The 26,879-nt window shown below is 38.3% G+C and overlaps 4 protein-coding genes across 9 annotated transcripts in view; 2 read left to right on the forward strand and 2 right to left on the reverse strand.

The window, feature by feature from the left end:
* The window catches only part of Oys (lysophospholipid acyltransferase 6), a 30,710-nt gene extending 25,949 nt beyond the window's left edge, over positions 1–4,761 (reverse strand). Inside the window, exon 1 of one of the 2 annotated variants that reach the window (XM_076323621.1) lies at positions 4,449–4,761. In XM_076323621.1, the coding sequence (XP_076179736.1) occupies positions 4,449–4,545 (97 nt within the window). In that variant the 5' untranslated portion in view covers positions 4,546–4,761. The remainder of the gene's footprint in view (positions 1–4,448) is intronic. The other variant, XM_076323623.1, reaches the window with a different exon arrangement.
* Positions 4,762–6,756: 1,995 nt separating this feature from the next.
* On the forward strand, positions 6,757–7,500 carry Tim8 (translocase of inner membrane 8). The gene is made up of 2 exons (XM_076323159.1): positions 6,757–7,029; positions 7,266–7,500. Exons 1-2 carry the CDS (start codon positions 6,910–6,912, stop codon positions 7,434–7,436), a joined length of 291 nt encoding a protein of 96 aa, XP_076179274.1. The 5' UTR covers positions 6,757–6,909; the 3' UTR covers positions 7,437–7,500.
* A 382-nt stretch (positions 7,501–7,882) lies between these two features.
* Ufsp2 (UFM1 specific peptidase 2) lies at positions 7,883–11,126 on the reverse strand. 3 transcript variants are annotated; one of them, XM_076322768.1, is made up of 11 exons: positions 10,971–11,047; positions 10,832–10,879; positions 10,516–10,731; positions 10,158–10,385; positions 9,913–10,083; positions 9,737–9,830; positions 9,373–9,633; positions 9,132–9,275; positions 8,916–9,051; positions 8,581–8,834; positions 7,891–8,508 (listed from the first exon to the last, which is right to left on the reverse strand). In XM_076322768.1, exons 2-11 carry the CDS (start codon positions 10,868–10,870, stop codon positions 8,297–8,299), a joined length of 1,755 nt encoding a protein of 584 aa, XP_076178883.1. In that variant the 5' UTR covers positions 10,871–10,879; positions 10,971–11,047; the 3' UTR covers positions 7,891–8,296. The 3 variants fall into 3 exon arrangements, with proteins under 3 accessions (XP_076178885.1, XP_076178883.1, XP_076178884.1); XM_076322769.1 differs by having other exon boundaries at positions 11,007–11,023; XM_076322770.1 differs by having other exon boundaries at positions 7,883–8,508; positions 9,132–9,236; positions 10,832–11,126.
* Positions 11,127–11,305: 179 nt separating this feature from the next.
* LOC143152521 (tyrosine-protein kinase CSK) overlaps positions 11,306–26,879 on the forward strand; it is a 37,177-nt gene continuing 21,603 nt past the window's right edge. The window contains exons 1-3 of one of the 3 annotated variants that reach the window (XM_076322771.1): positions 11,343–11,479; positions 15,611–15,653; positions 22,340–22,461. In XM_076322771.1, the coding sequence (XP_076178886.1) occupies positions 22,349–22,461 (113 nt within the window). In that variant the 5' untranslated portion in view covers positions 11,343–11,479; positions 15,611–15,653; positions 22,340–22,348. Of the gene's footprint in view, positions 11,480–15,610; positions 15,654–22,339; positions 22,462–26,879 lie in introns of all 3 variants that reach the window. The other 2 variants (XM_076322773.1, XM_076322772.1) reach the window with 2 other exon arrangements.

A 26,879-nucleotide genomic window follows, 5' to 3' on the forward strand; every position in this document is an offset into this window, starting at 1 on the left:
CGTTTACTTACATCGATTTCAAAATAGAAGAGTTAAACTTCCAAACGAACCACATTTAATATTTATTGATCCTAGCATTGGCGTAAATGCAGTTTCGTTTCTAGCAAGACGAACCACAGTATTCCTTGCATCAAGGACAAACTTGAATACATTTTCACCGCCTTTCGGATTCAATTTAAATCAACGATCTGAGAATTCGATAACTTTGGAAACTTTCGTTAGAAACACATCTACCAGCAACACTGCTCGTTGATGTGAACAGCAAAGTATTTCTTATCGAATAATTCTAGCCCAGATTTAATTGATAATCAGAAACGATCGAAAGATTTCGCACCGCTCGAATTAAAATTAGTCCTATGGATGACGAGTATTGCTCGCTGATATTCGTACGAAAAATCTACCTATATATACACCCACTATTTTAAGACCCGGCGTGGTGACTGACTGCACGAAAGTGCAAGGCGAGCAAATATTTCCGAGTAGAGTATTACCGGCGCGCTGGGTGCCATTTGAACATTCCATCTTACGTTTCCACGGTACATTCACCGAACGACTACGTTGAATGAAAATGGAATTGTAAAAGGAGACGCGGTCAATTAAACAATCGATCTGGATCGTTACGCGAACTTAAGCAACCGAGTTCTGACCGCCGTAGAACTCTTTTCGAAAATAGCCACCGCCTACGAAGCAGCGAGTAAATACGCTCGGACTATTATAGAAAATGTACAGAGACCATCCATAGTACGCTAGGACATTAATGAATCATCGATTTATAATCACCACTTCGCGAAGCGTGGCTACGTCAAAGAGTCTTCGTTACTAAGCACATAATCCACCGAACAATGTGCCTCGTTCTCTGTGAATCGCGCTAACATCGTAGCGAAGTGTACTTCTGGTCGGACGTGTCTTCCGAGAAAGTCGGTACATGTCGAGAAACGACGAAACAAATATTTTTGTAAAGTTTTCTACAAACTGGATCATTCGCGATTCGGTGGAAAAGTTGCGAGTGTTTAGTAATCGATAAAAGAGGAACTGAGAACGGTTTGAAGTAAAACCGGGTTATCGAAAATGTTTAATGCGACATTGAAAATTCCTGATAAGTCTATCGGAAGATTAGTAGAGGAGACACGTGTTTCTAACTCCAGGGTTCGCGAAATTAAAAAACAGTTGAAGTAACGTTAAGATATTGACTCGGATTTCATTTCGCATCGAGAACAAATTTTACGTCGATTATATCGAGTCGATTGCGCACACTCTCTTTGATTTATAGCCTGTAATGTCAAATATAGTGTGCCTTACTTGAATCGTGAATATAGTCGAACGACTTCACGATTCGAGAATATTATCATTTAATATATCGTATGCTAATGAAGATATTCGTGCTGTAATCTTTCACACGGTAATCTATTATTAGAGTACATTGGTGCTCGAATTCTAAATTAGATTTAATTAATATTACGCATAGTATCTTAACAGTAGGAATATTCTAAAGATCGGTTTAAAAATTTCAAACATTTTCGAGCACCGCTGTGTTACAAGAATATTTTGCGAAAATTAATGTAAACGTAAATGTTTCACATTAATGTATATTAATGTAATGTAAACTTCAAAATGACCGATTGCGTCAATCTTTGGTATCGCGAAATTCTCCAAGTCGTATCGATCGAGAAATTTGTAAAATATAACCGTATTAAATACGCAATAGTGTATTTACTATTAAAAATTTGATTAAAATCAATAAAAAGGTAATGCTTCAAAATGACCGATTGCGTTAGCCTTTGGTATCGCGAAATTCTCCAAGTCGTATCGATCGAGAAGTTTGTAAAATAGAACCGTATTAAATACGCAATGGTACATTTACTGTTAAAAATTTGGGTAACATTTACAATGTTCGATATTTGGTTGCGTAGACGCGAAACGTTACGGCCCTTAAAAGACTCACCGAATCGTGTTCGCTGGTCTGTAACCTATACGGTGAAAAATTCGAGGTTCTGTTCGGAATAACGGGACGCTTGCTAGGCTCACGGAGCTTTTTTGTTTCTTTACCGAGGGCTGAAAGTCCATTCGAACGAAACGGGATCCTAGTCGGACCCGTTTCTCGAAAATAGAGGAGAGCCGTGTTTTGTTACGCATTCTTCGAGTTACGTTACAGCTTTAGCTCACCGATACATTCCTTTCCGAATTGAAACGCGACTGGTACAATTGTTCACGGTCATAATTTATAACTTCCGACGGCAGAAGGTGAAAAGACGTGAGAATTAATTCCAACGTTTCTCTCTGTTGTTGGAAACAGATTAGAATCGGAGAATGAAAAGAACGCGGCCGATATAATGCTCGGGTGACACCCAATGAGTCACACGCAACTTTTATATCGCACAACGGTTAGATAACGCGTAGGCAATAATCGCGTGTTCTGTTTTCTTACTTTTTTCATAATAATCTTACAATTGCTGAATTTTTACGATCGGTAACAATCGTTTCGGTGGATCCTTAGATAATTGCGGGTCGTTGTACGATATCGAAACGTTTTCATACGGAATCGTAATACAGCGGATCGCGATCAATTGCAAAGGTGTTGACAAACATTGAATTATTAAACGGACGATACGGTGGAGAGATTGAACGATAGAATTGCAAGCACAACACACAATGTATCCCCTCTCGCGCGTTTCTACATCGAATTGCATTGCCCGCGAACGATGACGTTTCGAGCATCCCAAGCGGTCCTAAAATTAAGTCTCGACGGCGCTCTTATGTAAAAAAAAAGAGACAGTTGCGACAGCGTATTCAATTTCATCGGAGTTTATCGGTGAAAGTGTGAACAAACGAATCGCGCACCGCACAGATGTTTACATACCGCGCGATGTAGGGAAACTTGCAGTTTCTCAGTTTCGCGAATACCGGTAGAATCGGGACGAATGAACGAAAAAAAAAAAAAAAAAACGAAAAAATGAAGCAATTATTATTTCAGAAATACGACGCGCCGAGTGAGCCTGTTTAAAACAGTTTAACGCGAAGACGTGATTGCAGCGAGGAACACTTATTCGCCACGGTGCTCTTTCTCAACGACTTGCGAAGGAAAAGAATGAAAATAAAGGTTTCGCTAAATATAACACCGACAAGAGGCGTTTCAAACGGATGCTTTCGAACCGCTCAACGGCCACAAAATCACACCGGTTGCTTGTTACCGCAAACCAATTTTCAGGGTGCAATTGCTACCTTACGAACAGCAAAAAAGGATCTCACGTTTTTGCAGTATGCAAACATCGTCCACTGAAATACATTTCCTCCAAATACTAACGATTCCGATAAACCCGGAAAGGACGTTCTGTCTCGTTCGGATTGAATTTGTAAATTTGATCCCTCCGTCTTTTTGTAAAAAATATCTACTTTTAAAATGACCGGTACTCGAACGATCGTAGTAAACACTGGCTACTCAAGCGGAACTAGTCCACGTTGCACTCACGTTTTCCCAACTGTTGCATTTGATGTTACCTATACAGCGTAAATCGTCTCCCAATGCGCTCATCGGTCGTTCTATTTCCAACGTATACATATCCTCGTAAGTACATAAGTACTACATTGCGATCAGATGTCCATCGTTTCACGAATTTCTTACCAATTCACGGAATTCGTTCGAGTTCCTAGCCACGATTATCTAATCGAGACCCAACAGTTTTACCATTGTTGATAACTTTAGACCGTAACACCATCGGAAGATACACGGAACAGATCTTATCGAGAAAGCAGAACGCGTAAAAAGAATGCACGTACCCATTATCGTGGGTTAAACGTCGAAATGTTTGCACCGTGCTTAACGCTATCTTTAATTTCCCGGTAACAATTCCACGGATCGGTACATCTGGAAATCAGTTCTCGTTGAACTATCAGCATTTAATATTTACGTATGACAACCGACTTAAATACGGTGTAGGTTAAAACAGCGGTACGTCGGAATCGTGTACATAATCTAATCTGTCCCGTAGTGGTACAGTATAAGACTGTGCGAAAATTATTTCAATGACGATGTTTATATCCATCCCACGCGCGTATGCCGTATAAGTAACGCACAGAGAACGCTTTAATGAAAGGTTATTCATCGAATCATCGAATTGCCACATTGCTCCTAGTACTACGGATTTCTGAATGTATTCCAATTTCACTGTTTACTTACGAAGAAAATTGGCCCGATTCGTGGGTTTCGCGATCTATGAAACGACGTCGAGTCGAGAAACGTCGAACCTTAACCTTGATCATCGTGAGAAAATAAAGCCAACGGGCAACCACGAGAAAGTCAATCGCAAGGATACTTAATAAGAACGTCGGAGATCCGGTGCGATCTAAGTTCGATCGATGCGCCCTCCTTTTCGGCGGTCAGGAGGTAAATCCTGGGCAATCCGAGAGGGGCGAGTGCTCGCGATGAAAACGAAACGAGATGAACTTCTCACCTGGTCGATCGGCACGTCGATGATATCCGCGAGCCAGGTAAAAATCCGCGATCCGTCGTAGTAGTCCTCCTCGGACGCGGACATTGTCAATGATCATAGAATCAAATAAATAGACGCGCGCGCACACACCACTGTAATGTGTCGTGCCTCGGGCGCACGGCAGTACGCACGACCGAGAGAACACGGGGCCGATACGCTCCACTCGATTTCTCTCCCTCGAGGGAATGATAGTTGGAACGCGACGAATTCACGCAACTACGACAGCGACGACGCCGTCGACGACGGATCCTGAAATGCAGCGCCGCTACGTTCCGCGTCGGCTAACAGACCTGCCGGTACTCAGGGCCGTATCCACAAGTGGCATGATCAATTGCACGTGATGGAGACTGTTGATCTCTGACGCCTTGACGCGCGCGTGTAGCTATAGCACTGTGCATGAATGGTATCTTGCCAGAAGTGGCGTGATTCTATCGTCGATGACTACGGAAATATTAATGAACGTAACGAACCGAAAATGGCCAATTACGTATTTCTTCCATTGATACATATATCGTTACACGTATCGCGCAGCAATTCGGCAATTTCATAAACAGACAATTGCATCGATTTGGAATGACAATTACGGTAAGAGGATAAGGTTACGACGAATAGAATTTCTTCGAAATTAATAACCCACGTTGTTAGGCAGTACTGTTTATAAATGGTATTTTTTGATTTATAACGATCGAAACAATGTTCGTAACATTCTAATAACGCGATTCACGATAGGATATACATAAAGAATTATTAACAAAGCTATGCCAGACGAGTGGTGCCAACGTATGTTGCAAATTTGTGTCATAAATATAATTGTATCTCCAATCGTGCTTGAAATTTATAATCTATTTATATATATTAAAAATTTATCGTTCGTATGGGTCCATATCGTTTACGATAAATGACGAAAAAGTAAAAAAACGTTTGTTACAACATGTTGATTACCAAAATTACGAGAAGCAAATAGTAGTATTACCAGAAATGAATTATAATAAAAAAAAAGTTGGTTTGTTACAGTTGAAATTGTACACTGCCGAGCGATACATATTTACATCAACGCGAATATTTTACGATGTTTTACGTAAAACAATATATAATTATATTAATTTTTTTATTTGTGTTATAATCGATTTTTTACCAATTTTTCACATGTAATATATATATATATATATATATATATATATTATATAAATGCTCAATTATGCATATATGAATTAATCGTTATGTACAATAAACATTATTCAACAGAATAATGATGTTTTATCACTTTTCCTGTATTTTTGGCATTATTTTCCTTTCGATAAACAGAGTTACATTGCAATTTTTTAAATTATGCTGTGGTCTTCATATATATTGTGTGTTCATCATTTTCGTTTCTCAGAATCGCGAAATAAAATTATTTTTATTTTCAAACAATTATAAATCATTTTATATTTACGTTGGATACTTCTAAAAGTTTTTGTAAGTACACTTTGAATCTATTACTTGCACTACTTGCTCGATCCTTGTATTCTGTTTCATATTATTCTAATATGTTTAAAGATTAAGATATTATAATATTTACTTTATACATTATAATGTACACAATATGGGGCAAAATAACGTCAACACGTAATTTAATATCGTGTCTGTATAACCGAAAATTGAGTCATTTCAATCACAATATGTATAACATGTATAAGAAAGTTCGTACATATTATAATATAAACTTTTGAATACTACTATTAAATACTTAAGAAAACTATTAAGATACTTTTTTTATGCATGCGTGTGTGTGTATGTTTATTTTTTTTTATGGAATTATAGCTGGCGTTTCAAAAAATTATTCTATAGTTTATAAATGGAATATATGTATAGAAACAAAAGCTTAATTTGAAAATTGTCATATACTCATTATTTTTAGAGTGCAAAAATCATTGCACGCCAAATTTTTTAATGTATTAAACGAATGAAAGACTACACATATATTTCAGTAAAGTATTACGTCATCAGTAGGGCATACTTTCACTGTCGATTATTTGCTGTATGTAGGTTATTCGTGCTATTTACGAACAATACTAGAAAGATATGATTAATTTTATTCGTTGTTTGGGAACAATTTATTATGCTTAAAAATTAATTATTTGATTATACTTAATGCTGTAATATACCATGATTAAGTCAAATAGTCTTTGTTTAATCTTCATGTATGTAGTCATTTCCTCTTCATTTAGTAATCAATAGCATTTCATAGTTGGTAACTATGAATAGCGAATTGAGAAATATATTTGCTGGCATTGTATAACTTTCTAGTGTATGCTTATAAATTAACGATAGTGTTCTCTATCTATCAGGTGTAACGACCACGTGTGGGTTGAGTGTTGTATACTATTAGTTTAAGAAAATATTATTGTATAAACCATTTCTTAAAATTACAAAAATAGACATGACCGATCTATTTAGCAGTACTACATCTTTATCAGATGGTAAGCCAGATAAAGATATGGACACTGAATTAGCTGCCTTTATTATTGCTCAAAAGCAAAAACTCCAATTTCAAGCCCAGGTGAATTACTTTTTATCGAATAAATTTAAAACGAATGGATATTATTTAGTTGGCGAATCATTTTAAGTACTTTAAACTCTATTGTAACTTGTCTAGAACGGTTGAGTTTGTTTAATATACTGTTTCTAGGTTAAAATTGTTTCAATTTGAAAGTATATTTGTAGAGTAATAAACACATAAAGGTTCTATTTTCTATGTTAATGAAAATCCGTAATAGTTTGTCAATACATTTTTAGGTTCATGCATTCAACGACGTTTGTTGGGAGAAATGTATTGATAAACCAGGAAGCAAATTGGACAGTCGGACAGAAACATGTATGAAGAATTGTGTCGATAGGTTTATAGATGTTTCTATTTTAATTACAAATCGTTTTGCACAATTCTTGGAAAAAACAGTAAACATGTAAATTATTTATAAATTAATTGTATTGTTATTGTAGAACATTGAAAATAAAGTTATTTTTATTTGTGTATGTGTAACAAAAAAACTTCTTAGTGTAAATGACAAATGGAAAAGTATTTGATATTGAACAAGTATTGGAGTTAATTTTTCAACAAAATTAGTCTTTAAATTTATTTATACAAAAAATTGAATTTATATGTTACACTTTACAAAATGTACATCCAAACTTATATGCAATTGTAAGATTCTCTTTCATTCCTTGAATAATTGTACAAGAAACATAGTATATTATAACATTGACATTGCAAAAAATACATAATTCTGTATATGTCCTATGCATTTTAATATAATTACATTAAATTTGTATAACTTAGTGATGTAATAGTTATTGCAAGCACAAATGCATTTAATCTCATAAAGAAGTATAGTAATTCATATAATAATTCTTATAAAAAATTTTTCACACAAAAATGTAAAAAATAGTCAATGTTAAAATATCAATACATAGAATTGGAATGAACGTTTAATATGTATCTAACGTTAAACACTATATTTTTTTCAATTTGTTGCTAAGAAGTTAAGGAAAATGCACATGGTATGCAATTCTTTTATACTACATAACATATACATTAAAATAATAATGCGTCTTGTTCCAACCATTTTGAATAGCAACTCTTATACCGTAATAATTATGTAACAAAATATAACAATTGGGAGTTGCATATCCATTTTAACATTATTTTACATATGTAGAACGTAATTGTATACTACATTACTGTCAATTGATCAGTTGACAATGGGTACTTCCAAACACTGCTCAATGGGATTGTATACAATTTTCTTTCGAGATCTAGTTTAATATGATCAGATGCACACTGGTCTTTGAGGAAGACACATGTTGTAAAATGCATCTTTTTTCCAAAAGTCTTTTGTTTTCCACCCACACCAACCTTTGTTTATTATAGTTGGTAAGTGTTCTGGACCTGTATAATGTGGATCCAAAATTAAGAATTTTGCATCTCCAGTTATTTCATCATAGTTGATTCCTATAATTGTATGAGCTAATACACCACCACCTAGAAAATATAAAAAAATTATATTACCAAGGAAAAAGAGGCCACATCGCTTAAAAAAAGGAAAATATATACCAATCATTACTGGTGTACCCTGCACTCGAAAATGACGTAATAGTGCTGTAGCTAATGTTGATACTTTTTCACCTGAAGATGCACTGAGTACTTTAACACTGACACCTAACAGACTTTCTAGTACAAAACCTACTTCTGTTGAACCAATCCATTGCTTACTATTAATGAAACTTGAAGGTTTATCTCCTATATCAACTAAACATTTTTGTATTGTACGATGGGAAGGTATCGGTATGTCGGTGTAACCTTGTAATCTGTAAGATTCAAAAAAATTGTTATTTACAAATCTATATAACATATGGTTTATTAATTAATGATTTGAATATAGATATTACCTGTACCATGAGATAATTGTCTGCAAAGATCTGTATGCACATCCCCAGCCATCGTCATTAAAATTATCTTGCATATAATGATGATATGCATATAAACCTTGTACAGTTATAATTTTTCGTGTTCTATTCATTATATCTATTGAAAGATTGGTAATGTAAAATTGCTTTTAGTAACAATGCTAAATTAATGTAATTTACAATACTAGTTATATATACCATCATTTGTTTTAATTGCTTCATGAGGATTTATGATATTATTATCTGCTTGTAACCCGGAAAATTTCACAGCATTTCCATAGCGAAAATAAGGTCTAGTCATACCTAAATTAAAAATTTTATGTAAACCTTCACGGTATGCCACTGTAATTAAATAAATTAATTTCAGATGATAAACAATTTTAAGTATACAAGCTTATGTATTAATTATACAGAAAAAAATTATCATAGAAAATCTTACATGTTTGTTTGTCAGTTTGACCATTTGGGTAGACTACTGTAAGTAAATGTCCAAAACCTTGAGGTTTGAAGTGTATAGGTAGTGGTAATTTTAAAGACTGTTCAGACTCTTGAAGTTGATCCCCAAAACATTTTTCTATTAATTTAATATTTCGACACATAGATTCTACCAATATTCCGTATAAGTCTGCTGAACTTGTGTTAAGATTGACTAAAGATAATGTATCAATAGACAAATTACACTCCAAACTCTCAAATGATCCTATGTAACAAGTATCATGTTTTCTATTAGAGTTTTGTAATTATTCACTTAGAAATGAACACAGTATTTACAAGTGCTTGAAAATAAATATTATAATACTTACGTTTTACATATTGAAGTACTGGAGCATAATTAGTATGTTCCTCGGAAAGTCTATCTCTAGATATTTTTAAAAGTATATTAGCATTTACAGCATCCTGTTAAATATAATAAAATAAATATATATTCCACGAAAATTCAAGAGAAATTCAGAGTGTTATGAAAAGTAAAAATATATACCACAACCCCTGCTGGTCGAATAATGATTCTTTTTACATCCCTAGTTCCTTCGTGATAGATAGAAAGGTCTAAGAGTTTCCTCAAAGATCTATCTTGTAAATTAATCTCATTATTGAAAAGAAATGCATTTTTTGATGGAAATTGAAATCCTATTTTTCCTGATGCAATTTGCTAAAAACGAATTGCTACATAACAAAATTTAATGTTTGTTTCACAAACTTTTTAATAAAATATTGATAACTTACATTTTTTCTTGTTTCTTCCAATGCCTCTATTACATTACCATTTTGAGCAATTATAGGTAAGCTCCCTCTTACTCTAATGTATATAAATTCTCGATTAATGTAATTTTCATTAATGATTCTTACATTATTCACAGCTTCAAGTTTTTGATGAATATAAAAATATGTTTCCATTTTTGAATTTGTATGCGAATATTTCAAAAGTAATGGATTATCTGTGATATCAATGTCCTAAATAAGTTGAAACATACATATTAGACCATAAGGCATAGTACGATAATCAGTGAAAATAAGTAATTTTAAACATATAAAGATAATATTATTTTTTTCCCCACTATAAAACGGCATATTATATTATTACTTGAAATGTATCTGGAAGCTTTTCTTCGCATTCATCAACATGCAAAATACCACAAAGATAAACTTCTGCTGGCATGTGTAATTGCAATGTTGTATGATTTATATTGGCTTCAATATCATCCGATACATTTACACTAAACGTTAATACTGTTAATGTATTATTGTACATAACACCGTACAGATGACCTGTCATGCTATCTTTTTTATTTTTTAGTCGCTGAAAAGTAAAAATGTTTGAACTTATTGCAATGTACAACATTGCATAGACGATTTGTTTACATCAAAAAGGTGGTAAATTTAGCACACACAATAATTACCTTTAGAACGTTAGATAAAATTCGCAATTGCGGCACCATTTCAGCAATCTAATTATAAATAATTTTTTTACATAAATTTATTGTGGATCAAATATACGCAATAGCCATATGGCAAGCTTTAATTCAAAAAGCACATTACACAAAGTCGTTTAGAAGAAAACTATGCAAAATATACCAAGTATTTGCGTATGTGTTGCACACACAAGTGTTTTATATATATAGATGGTGATTTAGTTACATTTGATACATTTAAAAAATGATGAGAAGAATCGTTCTAACAATAAGGCAAGAATATTAAAAAGAGGTAGAATGACGTCAATAATGTTATCAGTTAATTTTAGAACACGTCCATCTGTCAAATCTATTTACTAAATCGCGAAGGTAACTTTGTAACGTTGGTACTATAAAAGTCACTAGTGTCTTGTAGTGGATTAACTTCAAGCTCCTGTCTCTCGTAGATCAAGATGTTCTTCACTTGGGTCGTGTGTAGCAAAATGGCCGCTCGACCAAAGTGAGTGTGACGTTTCGCGAGGTGATTGTATCGTTGTTTCGTGTGGTTTCTATGAATATTTGTTCATGTGACATAGTGTTATTGTGCTTCCTGTGTTTATCCGCAGGCCCGCTAGAAAAATCCGTGTATACGACAAGGTGAGTACCACATTTTGGATGTATTCGCGCGCAGGATAAAACTGTTGCGGTACTGTTACACGTTAAAACATTCACAGTCTTGCTCTTCTAAGATATTCTCTCTTGGAATACGCGATAAAATGATAGATACGTAACCGTTCTATTAAACGAAGACAATCGTGTTTTGAATTGTACAAGTGGTTAAATTCGATCGGAGATTACATTTTAAATTGTTACTCTCTCTCTGTTGAGTTAAAAGTGGGCGTTATTTAAATGACACACGCAAATGCATTCTAAATGCATCGAATGACAGAGAAATAATGAGTTTCGCCGCGTTTCCTATAATCCCATATCGGCATTCGGTGACATTATCGCGCCACACTTTTTGGCATATAGAGTTCCGCGAAAAGTATCACATGTGTGCATGGAATTTATCCCGATACAGGGGGAAGCTACGGAATACGAGAATGTCCATGAAGCGGCTTCTAATTTTGATTTTTGAAAATTCAAACAATTGCGATTAAGGAAACGTATTCTAGTCTTTTTTATTCGGATCTTGTTATTTGTTTTCATACTTTTGTTAAACTTGATACGCTTTGGCGATATATTGCGCAATGTATACAGACTTTTATCACCAATCATCGCGACAGAGCGAAAGGATTCGTTACTTCGAACTTAACGTTTACGTAAAAATCAAGATCGAGCACGCAACGTAAATTATAGTCATATATAAAGTAGTAACGTTGGCACTAACTTCGTGGGATTAACTCCAAACTTATACCGCTTACGTGTTGTAACATTTCATAAGAATATTTGCAGAGATAGTTATAAACGCAGCGAAATGAAAACGAATAGTGTCGCGTCGAGAAAGAAATCGTTGTATTGTATTCAAAGCCCGAAGAAAAAGGAACAACTCCTGTCACATCAATCGCTCATCGAATCGCGTAAACGTTTTCAAAGCAATTTCATCGTTATGTTCGATGCAGCCCGTCGGTAGGCAATAATCGAGGCGCGTCGAGACACACACGTGTCCTTTGCATTCCAATTTTCTCACCACGGTTTTTCTATCCTTCTGTTCGCCTTTTTCGGTCTATCCCTATCTAGACGACGCTACATTTTCCGTCTACGTAAGAGAAAAAGAGACAGAGACGAGACCTCGCGCAAATGATTAATACGCGAGGCGAGCGAAATAGCTCATGCGAACTCGAGCAATTAGCAATTGGCTAATTATACGGTTAACGAACGGTACAAGGCATCCTCGTCGAATAATTCAGTCACAATGCATAATTGCACGCTGTAAATGGGCCGCTCTTCCTCTCTGGATATTTTTCCACGTGGACCGCGCGAACGGAACCGCGTATAGGAAGAAAAACGTACCTACCCGGCAGTCTGCGTCTTCCCGCTGCGGATTCGCGGTCGAACCAGCGACTCTCTCACGCGTGTTTCTTATCTAATTAATTCGGCCTTAAGCAGAGCTCGGAAGCAGAGTGAGAGGGAGCGACCGCAACCTTGCGCTGAATGTTACAAGAGGCTTGCTGCGTCCAATGATCGAACGCTATCGGTCTCTCTATTCCCTATTGCAAAAAGTAATAACCGTGTTCCTCTTTTAACGAAAGTTTCATTTTAACAATCGATTTAAGTAAGATATTCAACGTTTGTCATTCTTCGCTTAAAACGTTCACCAGTTGTCGTTCTTTTTCATTCAAATTGTCGACTATTATCGTCTTGAATTTTATTCTTGCTCTAGGGATATAAATACAGATTCGTAGAAATAAATCGTACAATATTATGATTTCGATCGTTAATTACTCGAAGCAATCTTCCTAAGAAATTATTCAACACGGGTAGATATAGGAAGATCTGTCGATGTGTTAATTCGATAAAAATTTATTCGATAGGTTATTAAATAGAGCGTAGTAATGGCGGCATTGCGAATTTAAAGAGAAACCTTCTCCGCTACCGGTATGATGGCGCTCGAGTGCTGAATTTTAAATTTCGATATTTATCGAAAGTATTTGAGAAGAGTTACACGAAACGTTCATCGATGGGTCAAACCGATTATATTCTACGTTGACCAATTTATTAGTTTCTCGGCTGTAATCCAATCGTTTGTCGGATTGAAAATATCGTTTAACGACGAAGACTATAGTCGGGACAAATTCACTTAAAGCCACTAATTGTAAGTATCCCACCAGACTATTTAGTTACACCCCCCTCCCATTCATCCGTCTCCTGTTTTTTTTTTTTCGCATAAACTTGAAACAGCAGACGCTCTCTACTTCTCAGAGAGGCAAGCTGGCACGGTGTGAAGGTAGGAGTTTGTCTAGCATTATTAACAGTCAGAGAAGTGACCTTGAGCGGCCAATTGATTTCGTTTCGGCTATGGCCATTCCTAACATCGAATTGTATCTAACAAGGGGAAGTAACGACTCGAACGAGCTCTTTTTGGATCGAAGTCGGGCGTAAACTGTAGTGGCTAATTAGTCTAAACAAATAGTCGAATATTAACCGCTAATGGTTATTATCACTTTTATGAAAAATGATTCAAAATTGTATCGACTTTGTTTATTTTTTCAAATTGTAGATCTTTACGAAAAAAATAAAATAAAAAGTGCCCCTATATGTTTTACCTTCGGAACTCATAGTTCAATTAAAGAACAATACAATGAAGAAATTGATAATAACTTGGACGATATTATCAATCTAGAATATAACCGGACTAACGGGTCAATTAAGTTTATGTATAGCTCTTGTTAAATTATAATGGCTACTTATCTCATATTCAATTGCGATATTGCATAAATGTTTTGTTTACTTTAAACGAGTTACAATCGTTCTATTGGCGTTACTTTCCTTCTAGATATTAACTAAAGTCGCTTTTCACTTTTCTTTGCACGATGATAAAAGAAAAATACATTTACCGCTCGTAGATAATACCTTACATATGAAATTACACTTGAAATAAACCGTCGGTATAATTTCTATCTTGGCAAACACGTATTGCCAATATCTTGAACTATTCTACGAATCGTATAAATCTTTCAACACTTTGTCTAAAAAAAAAATATATAATAATCGAACCAATGTCTGCTCAACTTGGAAATGGATCACAATTATAAAGTGATGGAAAAATTCGTTGAAAAAAGACTGACGATTTCTCGTTGTCGCGTGACATTACGTATCGCGATTGGAAAATTGAATTCTCGTTATTGGCTACAGAAGACGCTGAATACGTGTCGAGTAATAACGTGTTTTCAACGCATAAATTGTGAGGCAAACACCTTTATTATCTTTCGCGTTACTGGTTTATTGCTTTATCAGCACGGTTAATACACAAAGTAACTTTATCTGTTGCTCTGCTAATAGTCAAATTCTACGTCTTGCACACGTATATTAATTCCCGTCCGATAAGTGATGTTAAATGGCGTTGTTTGTTGCTTTCGGCGAGGACTGGGGCTATTTTCGCCTTGTTCGATATTTTAATTAGCAATTGAGCGTCTCGGTGAAACGTTGATGAGTCTCGTCTATAGTTAGTCTCATTAAATTCGTTACGACACGCTCGTTTCCCACTCTTCTACGCTATTTAAAAACGCGTTAGTCAGCGGCCGCAATTTTTTTTAAATTTCTAACGAGGAATTCCGCGAGCCGGTAGGGAGGGAACGACTCGAAGGAGGGCGGGTATAGTGGTTAAGATTTATCGAGTGTGGCGAGATTGATTTCCCCGTGAAAGAATTGTATAACTTTGATCGAGAGCTCTTCATCGAGCAATCGCGAACGTTAAACCGATTAAACGTTTATTTAGATTTAAAATCTCACTTTTAAATTTACTTGGAATTGCGACCGTCGTTTTTTTTCTTTTTTACTATAAATCGTGTTATCGTAGTACGCGTTTCTTTCTGCACTTGCTGCTCGATGAGAACGTTATCGTTGTATTCGCTCGATTATTCGAATAAAATTTTATTCGTTGTTCGTGCACACTTAATTCTGCCCGTTGTAATCTGGATAATTCTTATATATTACGAATAGAATAATTCAAATTTTATCTCGCTAGTATTTTATTCAGTCGATCATTTTACCGCCAGTCTTTCGTTACGTTTGAATATTTGATCATCGATGATGATAATAATGGATTCACTTTTGTCGTTGTTTCAGAGGAGCATATACCCGAAGGATGGACAATCAATCTGAAGCATAGGTAATGTCTCGTGTATTCTTGCACGATTATTTCTTTTGCGCAATAAAATAGACATAAGAACGTACGATAAAATACCTTTTATCCGGACCGTTTGATTGAACAAATGTTAATTACCCGAATGTGCATCGGGATACTTTTGAATTCTATACGCGGAAGTAGAGATACTGTATCGTTCGTCCGAATAATCGGTGTTCTACTCGGTTGTATCGTGAGATCTAGTAATTAAATAACAATGTAATTATTAACGCGATGGATACATCGTTTTCAAACGAAATTCCTATCGCTATAACTATAGTAGCACTTGAACGTATTATCGCGTATGAAATGCATATAATATGCACCGATGATTAACAGTTGCGTAGAAGTAATTTAAAAAATTAATTTGGGAGAAGTTACTCGAAGTGATTCCAAAAATTATTTATGCGTGCATGTGCATACAGTGATTCGTTAAACGAACTAGTCCAATTAGAGAAAACTTCACAGATTTGCTTCCTGTGATGTACTATGTTGATTCGATTTCATATCGCGACCCAAAGTTTAATAATTTTTCGCAGATTACGGTTGTCCCGATATTTTAAAATCCGTGTAAAAATCCTACCCCCTCCCTTAACAACAACGTATAATTTACTCTAGAATTTCATTTTCTAATACATTCTATGTATTTATACGTGTTATTATGTATTTTTGCAATAAAGTAAGTTTACAAAATTAATTAAAAAATGGAACCATCGTCGTTCGAAACTGTTGGGATCGTTGTAAAATTGCGTGAACACTGAATCGACGTTGTTGAAACAACCGCGTTACTCGAGGGCGAACAACTGTACTCAATGTAACGAATTGTCGAACGAATGACAAGAAAGTGTAAAATAATATCAGAAAATGATCACAGTACCGATTGGCGAGGGTATGCATTTTATCGTGAAAATATCACGAACTGGCGTATCAATTGCACATACGATAACTCTGTACAAATAAAGTTCCGAGGAGTCTCGAGAACCTCGAGGATCGTGCAAGTTAATCAATTCCAAAAGTCGAGGTCACTTCGTCGTTCCATTAATTATTTCAGAAGAGAGACGATAGATCTTGCTCCCCGAGGTTAGAATGTTAAACTTGTTTACCGAGCGTACCTAATTACGATTGCACCGAGCACTTCGTCATAGCTGTTGCAAATATTATTTACAAATTACCAACCGGTACGATCATTCGTCGATTTCGTCGTAGAATTACCGTGAACCACTTTGGAAACGTACAACTAATTTAAAAAAAAAAAGAAAAAAGAAATCTCTAATCTTTCACCGAACTCTGCGCCGGTTACAGTATCGTGTATGCTAATTGGTAATAGCTCTTCAGCGTGGTTTCGTGCAAAAAATTTCTGCTGAACTCTTCGATTACCTCGTGTCGTGCCAAATATCGCGTAGGTCGCTAGTTCTGAACGATCGAGACTAGGGCAGCAGCAGTAAACGTCGGTTAGCCTCTGGAAAGCATCTCAGGTAGCATCGTGCAATCAATCGTGGATTAAGATAAGATTCACCGTGTACAGTAGACTCCACACATTCGGTATGACGAATGTTTGTCATTTGGTAAGTATCTAGTAGTGCGGATGAACGATTGCCGGCAAATGTTCCATCCACGCTACGTGGGTATTTGCCGAGCAATGAACACTCGTTGTATTCAGAATTTCGTGAATACCGAATGCGTGGAGTCGAGCTTTAGAATTTTTTATGTTTAACGTTTTTGTTTTTTTTTTTTCTCGACGAAACTATTATACGTCAATCTCAAGCATCGTGGACACATTGTTGAAGAACATTTAGGTCCACGATTATTCCGGTTACTCTGAATAAAAAATATCCGTATTATGTTCGTATTAATGTATCGGGTTGTTTGGAAAGTCATTTCGTTTTTTTTGGTGAATATGAAATACGATTTTTTTAGCGTGTATAGACATTTTATTAAATTATACGTTCTCCATTTTGGAAAACGAAATCACTTTCCGAACAACCCAATACCATCGAGACGAAAATAGATAAGAATGCTTGAGAATTGAAAAATTAAAGCAAAAAAAAAAAAAAATGGTATCTTCTTCCGCGAGCGTCGAAAGAAGAACCTCTCGAGATATCGCGTCGACTTTTATCCGGATAATGCAGGGATATTTATTTCATAAGTACGTCAATTTTTAAGACGATTGATCGACCGTTTCTCGAGATATTACGTCGACCGTCTTGAAAAATGTTCCAAGAAGAACGGCTGTATAATACAGTTCAAAGTCTCGCAACGTTCCGGATTTTTCGAATTTCGTTACAATCTTTCCGAAATAATACACTCAAGACAATACAAACCAAAAGAATCTCGAAAATAATTTCCAATATTTCAAGAAAAAAATTTACTTCTCAAATATTCCGGAATCACTGTCTTACACTCTCTATTTTAACCAAATTGCAATAAGTACTCTTACAATCGATCCCAAATCATTTTTCCCCCGTACAATTTACCTCTCGAAGTCAGAGAGGTACGACTGTACAATTTCCCTAGAAAATTAAAATCAAAACCAAAAAAAAAAAAAAAAGAAACTACACGCAAACTTTACACAGTAACAAACTGGTCCGTTGAACCATGTGCTCGTCGATCGATTTAATTTCTTCGACGCGACCCCTTCGCGAATGGAAGACTGTGTTCGTCGTTATCGCGAGGCTTCCGGTGTTTTAATATCCGGGGAAGGGGGCTCTTCCTCATTAGTAAAATTTAACGACTTGCCGTCGGTCGGTTCACGGTACATTCCCGACGAGTTTCCGGAGATTGCTCTCTTGAAAATGTAATTACTACGCGGAACAAGAAGCGCTTTTATAAAGTAATGTGGACCGCGGTGCAACGCGTCCCGATATTACGTGTTTGCGGACCAGTCGGTTCTTTGATGGCTCGCGTTTCGCGGCACAATAAACCTTTCTTCGTCCCTTTTCTCTCTCTCTCTCTCTCGTCTCTCGTCTCTCGTCTCTCGTCTCTCGTCTCTCGTCTCTCGTCTCTCGTCTCTCGTCTCTCGTCTCTCGTCTCTCGTCTCTCGTCTCTCGTCTCTCGTCTCTCGTCTCTCTCGTCTTCCTTTCAGACTACGCGGCCCGCTTGATTGATCTTCGAACTTTGTCGCGTCACTCCGTGACAGACATATTTCTGGGTCGCGTCATACTTTCTTCGCGACTTTGCAACCAAGTTTCTCCGCCACCTTCGATTCCAACTTGTCGCGTGCGAATCGTGCGTCGCCATTGTCCGCGCAGAAATGTGGTTCCGGTTCTGCGAGGCCCCGGTCGACGCGTTACGCGTACAATGTTCCCAGCGGCGTGTTTGATTTTCATCTTGAAAATTGCTAATGAAAGCGTGCCCGATCGTGCCAACGTTTTTCGGTCTGGTTCGCGCGGAGAGGTACCAAGAAGGTGGAAACGATTTTAGAGCGGTACTTGACGCACGAGGGAGGATCCAACGTAACGCAAACATCGCGTTTGGGCGTGTGTCGTGTAAAATCAACGATAGAGAAATACCATTAGGTTTTTCTACGAGGATATTTCGATCGAGTCGAGTATTCGAGTAGCTTGCTCGAGATTACGTTTTTTCTTCTGTACTCTTCTACGCGACGGAAAGTGTTTTGGTTTCGAAGCGTGTCAGAATTCACGAGTAAAGTTATCGGGGCCGTCGAGAATATTTCGATCGAGTCGAGTATTCGAGAAACTCGACAAAATCTTCGTCCCATCGAATGATTCGAATGCTCGAAATACTAGGACTCGGGAAACGGTGCACTGGAATATTTGTTTTTTTTTCTTCCCAGTGATACTTGGAGAGTGTCAGTTTGGGAAAATCGAGGGACACTGGTGTAATTGGAGAAATGAAAATGGCGCGATGTTTTTCTAGTATTGGAAAAGGTCACGCAATATTTGTTCGAGTCGAGTTACTCGACTAGAAATCTATACTCGCAGTATTATAGAATTTGTAATACTCGAGGTGATATCGGAGAAGGTCGAGGTTTTCCAAAATGGAGAATGTATAATTTAATAGAATGTTTGTACACTCTAAGAAAAATCGTGTTTCATTTTCACCGAAGAAAACGAAATGACTTTTCGAACAACCCAATATGTATCTATAGGTATTGAAAAAAATTGATTTCTAAGTTTTCGTATCGGTTATCTTTTGACAATGCAAGGTCGATCGTGTCGATCTGTTACAATTACGGTGTCGAACACGTAGATAAAAAATACAGACGGTTACAGATGTCGATCTTCCAAAAACATTGTTACAATTTCCATTTCGAGCAACGTTTTTCATTTTCTATATTTATCGTTGTTCGATAGCGGGTTCCGTATGGTTTTCCGATAAGATCGAGCGCATTGATTTATTTGCTACACTTTCACAGATAGATAAGAACGTGTATCTGAACGGAGACGATGAAAAAAAAAAAGAAAATCAATGCCGCGATGTTTGCACTTATTGTCTCACCTTCTTCACATTTGTCGAATGTCTTCGCTCGCGACCGTACATACATTTAAAAATATATTTCTAATCGAAAACAATGACAAAAATCATTGCCCGCGTTCTCCAGAGAATACGTACGACTCGTTTTCCGCAACGTAAATAACGATCGTACACCCGACCGGTAATTTTTCGATCGATCGACGCGAATGAATGCAATCGAGCCCTTTTCGATAACCATTTCCAGCTGGTTCGATACGCCGAATGTATTTTTAGATCAAAGTCGGCATTAATCCCGAGTATAGAAACGGGTTTCCCTGTCTATAAATAAATAACTTACAATAGCGTTCGTGCGATTGTTCTCCCGTTCGTGTTCATTGTCTTTCGTACCCTCGGGTTATTCGTGCCAATTTACTTGCTACGATTACTACAGAGGTAGCCGAGAATGTAGGTCGAGACAGCGACGCTTTGGAAAAAAAATCGGCTCAGCAAGATATCAGCCACCTAAGGGGCTCTTCCCTAAACATTCCCGTTCAGTTTTCGTTCCGTGGCTTCTTCGATACGACACGTGATTTCTGGCTGCCCGGTTCGATGTTGCGTGTACGTATCCGTCCGTCCGTCCGTCCTTCTTGTTATTCTATTCGTCCCGTTCCTTTCATCGCGTCGTGTCGTTACGCTTCCCATGGAAAAAGTGTGTGTCCGTTTTCTTCTCGGGCAAGAAATCGTAAACGCGTGCAGCCCGGCGTGTGTAACGCGGTAACGCCAGATGGAAAACGGCGGGTCACGGTACAGTAACGTGTACTGTTAAAGAGAAACACACCAGAGCAAATCTGTCGAGCGTGCTCTTTGCTCCCGGCCTTCTCTTCTTTTTCTCCACCGTCTGCGTCTTCCCTCGCGTGCCGGGGATATTAATAGCACCCGGTTACGAGACATCGGCGCGAATAAGCTTTGCATAAATTACGCAAAAATGGGTGGCCCCGTGGCTCGGAGCTCGAAAATTTTCGTCACCTATCGCGTTCGCGATCTACCCTCGCTCGGTTAACGTACACGATCCGGCAATTAAGTAATGGGTGTCATTTTTTTTAACCACAAAATTCCCTATTAATCACCGTCCGTCTATAAATACCATAACCCGTAACTCGCCCCGTCTAACTTGACAAAGTTAGACTTAATTGCACGAAAATTTCACCGACTCCGGTAATTAACCAATGGGATTCATTTTTCCCCGTTAAAAATTCTCCATCGATCAACGTCGGTTTATAAATACCGTGAACGCGGGTGACAATCTAACCCCGTTAAATGCTCGAAAATTTCACTCGGTCCGGTAATTAAGTAATGGGATTCATTTTTTCCGGCAAGATTCCCCATCAGTCGCCGTCCGTTTATAAATACCATAACCCGAGGTGGTAATCTAAGCCAGTTAAACCTTCGAAATTTTGCGCTCGGCACGGTAATTAAGTAATGGGATTCATTTTTACCTTAAAAATTCCCCATCAGTCGCCGTCCGTTTATAAATACCGTGAACCGAGGTGGTAATCTAACCCTATTAATTGTTAAAAAATTTCATTCGGTTCGTTGCGCGTACCGTGTTTATTTCGAGGCGATAACCATTGATGCCCTCGGTGATAAAAATGGCGGGTAACGGAGAGCGAATAAGTTGTTTTTTTTTTTTTTTTTGAAATCGATAAAAGTACAATCTAGACGGTAACAATCGAGTGCACGATTTTACGAATACGTAATTGTACATTTTTTAAAGAAGTTTAACACGACATCGTAATTAATACATTTTTTATTTCTCGAATCTGGTAAAACTATCTTGGAAAAATTTTTCTTTAATTTACTCTTGCATTATCTGTAGCCGGTCCTCTTTACTTTTCGGTGTTCTTTGATTCGCTAAAATGTCACGTTCAGGAGTAATTATACTTTCTTTTTTACATGGAATCGTTTGTAAAAAAATAAAGCGTTCGAGAGAACATTTTTGAAATTAAACCGGTCGCGCAAGAGATTAATTTCCGATTCGAGACTCTTAAACGGTTGTACGGAAGAAAAGTCGAGGGAAGAGCTTTGTACGGTAACCCCGCTTGCAATTTCTCATGGACTCATTTTGTCCTTACATTTTCTAAGGAAACGACAATAGAAAGAACCCAGCACGAAAGTAACGAATAATTCACATTTTACTCCAACAAAGCGTAATAATGCCAACTTACACACAAGGCTTTACAAATTTTCTGTGAAAGCAGATTGGCACGATGACATTCCACGGCTTTAAGAGGACCTACCGAGTTTCTTCTATACAATCCGGTCATCTGTTAAACCATCGATTGAACGGACAAATGGAAACTTTGCTTAATCGGGATCAATGGTATTGTATAAAAAAATTTCTAAGAATCTGTTCTTCACCGACCACGATAGAATTACGAAGTTGGTTGGTTCTTCTCGCAAACGTGCGGTACACAACGTTCGTAGATCTGGATACAAACTTTCGTTTCGTAAGAAACGAATCCGTCCACGAATCGACGGAATTTTTCATTTTCCTCGAGGCTCGATTCATCCGAACAAGTTCGAGTTTCTCGGTACGAAGTTACGTTCTGTAAACGCGGGTTTACCTCGCGAAAGCGACAGTTAACGAATAAATCTTCCGGCTGAAGAATCGCCACGAATTGTATAAAAAGTTAGCGCTGGAACAGCAACGTCCGTCATCGTAAATGATTTACAGTCGAATTCTCTCGGTGGTGTAAACCGCGCTCTTTGCCCGTGTCGCAACGGTATACTTGCTCTCGATTACTATAATTAAGACTAGTTTTCCTCGCGATAATCGTGCACGAGTCGATAACTTTTAATTACCGTCAATTACGGATTCAATTAGTTCGCACGGTGTGTGTATACAACTTTATCCGGTTCGCGAATCGAACCGAACGAACGAACGTCGTTCGCTCGCTCGTTCGCGTTTCGCAGCGTTTGTTTGTCACTTGGTCCCGATGCTTAGGCTCGCGCGAGCATTCGCGCTTTTCTCCTTTTTCATTTTTTTTTCTTTCTCGTCGGTTGATATCTTTAGACGCGCGGAACGGGGCGAGGCACCTTGTGGTTTTCCTTGGAGGGGAAGAGAACGAGAGCCTTCGAACCTCTCGGGACGTTGCAGCCTACGTGTGCGACTCTCTCGCTTGATATTCGCGACGGTTTGTTTCTCGTACTCGTGGCCGAGAGCCTACGGGGGCCCCAAAAAATTGATCGATTTCCTCGCGAGACGACTATCGAGTTACGCGGGAACCAGTTTCGACGGAGCGTGTCCGACGAATTAGTTGGAAGGTACAGTGACGAGCAATAACTGCGAGCGTGTTGTCGGTCACGTGGCCACCCACCCACCCACCCACCCACCCACCCTCGTTTGTGTTTATTTCTCAGGTAAACGATCGAAATTCTCGTGTCGCGCGGTCCTTATTTCGTTCCCGATAAGTCGATGCACGCGCCATCTGGAAACGGTGGACCGTTCGGTGATTCGCGGTGGTCGATTCCTCGTTGAAAAATAAATCGCAAACTTGGAACGACGTTTTCTCGTACGAGGCCCCGTTCTCGAGATAATCGTTCTCGAATGTACGCGGGGCACGCGGAATGTTTCGTAATTTCGCGGCACGATCGAACGGTGGTCGATTCCGCGTCGAAAAATAAGTCGAAAACGTGGAGCAACGTTTTTTCGTACGAGGCACCGTTCCCGAGATAATCGATTTCGAAAGTACGCGGGGCACGTGTAAACCTAATCGATGAAATTTAAACGGGACGTTTGTTCTTATAAATTGCTACCTCGACGTGTCGTTCGCGAGCATGACGAACATTCGCGATGAGATCCCGTCGTGTCGAGTTTTACGAAATTTTGTCACGTGCCCCTGGTATTTTCAAAATCGATTTGCCTAGGATAGAAAGTGTTCTACGAACAAATTTTCTTCCACGTTATTTATTTAGTTTTGCACGAGCGATCGCTCGTAACGTCGTTCGTACGAATCACGGGACACTGTATACGTATCGCCGAGTGCATCGTAGTCAAAGGGTTGAAGATACGGCATTCCTTATTAAAAAGTTTTCTTCTTTTTATTTCATTGCTTTATCCTGTGGCTTTCGTGTACGATCGTTGTGTGCGAACACACACGCGGATGGGAATGCAATCTGCATCACGTGTGTAAATTCGTGCTTGCACGTGCATGTAGGGAGTAAATGCGTACTATGTACGAATGTTTGGTATGTGAATGCAGAAACGTGGGTGTCCAAACGTTTGCGCGTACCGCTGGCTTTTGATTCGGATTCGATTCTTAAACTTGTTTGTTTGTTTTTTTTTTAAATTGCATCGAGTTTTTAATGGATTTTGCATGCTCGAGATGGGACGTTTAATATTCGCCGTTGGCGGTGTTGTTGACAAGCGAGAGAGTTGAAAGTATCTAGTTTCAGTGTTTAGTGTTTACGCAATGAGACAGTTGGCGATAACCTTCCCGTCGTGGGGTGGACAATGTGTGTGCTTTGTCGCGTTGCTTTTATTTCCCCACTCTTCCGTGCGTCCTCGTCCTGGTCGCGTGTGTTTTATCAGAGGGAACGTTTAATATTAATTTATTCTTTTGTACTTTACATTTGTTATCTCTCGCACTGGAAAGAGCAGTTGTTCGGTGATCGGTGGATTTGTACTGGATGTAACTCCGCTAATAGACGTTGTTATATGAAATTTTAACCTTGACGCGTTACGGGCCCAACGCCAGAGCCCGCTTCCACTGCGCCGTAAATGTACGCTAGCGACACGCGTTTGTTTTCCTTCTCTCCCCTCTCTTTTTCCCACTTTTTACGTTGTACTTTTGTTTCTACGACGTAGTCGGCACTGCGAGTGCTCTTCGTGACAACGACAGAATGTTCTTAACCGAAATCGGGCGGCAAAAGTTTTAGAAACGCAAGAGCTAATCGAATTTGTAGATGGCACGGATACGGAACCACTGATCGGCATCGCGAGTCATAGAACCCACGGAGAATGTCCCCCACCATCGTACACACTAACGCAGGAGTCGCGTGTTCGTGAGCTCGGTGCATCGGACAGTTCCGGGGAACCGAGAAAGAAAACGATCGAGAGAAAAAAGAAAGAAATGTTTACAAACGCGTACATAGCGAAATACGAGAAATAAACTATCAATCGAATACAAAGTTTCATCGAGATCCGTCGTTTATACGCAATCGTGTTAACGGCATTCGTATGTGCGCACGTATACTCGATCAAAAAGAACCTGACCGCACTACTGCAGATGCACGGCCCCGCTAGGGGAGAAGGGGTCCCATCCCAAGTGTAGCTACGTGATCCGTGAGGAGAGACGTGCATAATGCGCGACGACCATGCGTCTTCGTAGTGTGACCAGGTTTTTCTTTTTTTTTTTTTTACCGAGCATAATAACGACTTTATCGACAGTTTTCTTCGTTACGATATTTTCCTTCGAATCGTGGGCAACATTCCGTCTCCAAACGTAAACGGCGTTCAGTCGGTCGGGCCGTTTTTCAGTTGTTTCGAGAACGAGGGAGAAAGCCTCGCATTCGCCTTCTTTCTCGATTCTCCGAAGTTGCCCGAAGTGCCGAGCTCACGGACACGCTGCTGGTGTGTAAATGCGCGATGGTGGGGAAAATTCAACATGGCTCCTTACGACTCGCGATGCCGAATCCAGCATCAGTGTACGGACCTTGACAAAGACGCGAACCCGAATGACTGAAAACCTCGGGAAAAAAATAGATCGAGAGAAGCCGTGATTCTATCAAGCTTCGTTGATCGGTTACTTCGTATTAATTTCATTAATCGTACACGCATCGAAAGTAATCCGAGATGAAATCGTTTCCTCGTACGGAGACATGAACGACGATACGAAGGAAACGTGCTATTTTCGAGTCGAAAAATACTAGAGTATCTGCAAGAAAATAAAAGATACCGATGAGAAGTTTTCGGACTCTTGCGTATTAACGAAGTTATTGAGCTGGTTACCGGTTAAATTTTCGGTGTTTATAATGGCGTGCGACTGCACCGCGAGACTGAAAGAAAAATGGACGAAAGCGTTTTGGATTTCGAACAAATCGAAGATGCGTAAGGGAACGATATGGAATGAGAAAGAAATGAAAGAGCTCGAGGAGAGCTCGAAACTTAACTTGTGAACTTAACTTGACTTAATTTGTAATTTTCACCAAGAATAAGAGCATTGTGGACTCTTGGTTGTAAGAAACGGCCGAATAAGAAGACAGGACGATGGTTCGAAATCTTTGGCGCCTACGACACTTGAAGAGGGTGTCTGGGCTTTTCATAGAAACAATGGAAAGCGATTTAGGGTGAAGACGATGATAACAGATTTGGGGGGGAAATATGCATATGACTTTCAGACGCGATTTAGTCAAAATAGCGACTAATAAGGTATTGCCGACGGCCGGTGTCGGTATTGTAGACACCGACGCGTCGGTAAATTAAAGAATTTAACTGACAGATAAGGAATGTATTGGTTCTCGGTGAGAGTAGTAAGCGGAAGAGTTTTCTCGTGGCAATTTATTTCAAATGCTGTACGAAACCAACATTTTCACCGAATGCAATACCTTTCGAGTAAATTCGCAACGATTGTGGTACGAGAGGCCCGAAGTAAATGTAAACATGGTTAGAGATACATAGAAACTTGTGGGCTTAGAAACAAACGAAAGAACCGAATTCCTTTGGGAGGACCAGTGTACGTGGACCAGTAAACGTAAAATCGCTATTAAAGCAACATATTTCTTACCATTCAAAGTTTC

Source organism: Ptiloglossa arizonensis, chromosome 11 (assembly GCF_051014685.1).
Source record: "Ptiloglossa arizonensis isolate GNS036 chromosome 11, iyPtiAriz1_principal, whole genome shotgun sequence".
Taxonomy (NCBI): Eukaryota; Metazoa; Arthropoda; class Insecta; order Hymenoptera; family Colletidae; genus Ptiloglossa; species Ptiloglossa arizonensis.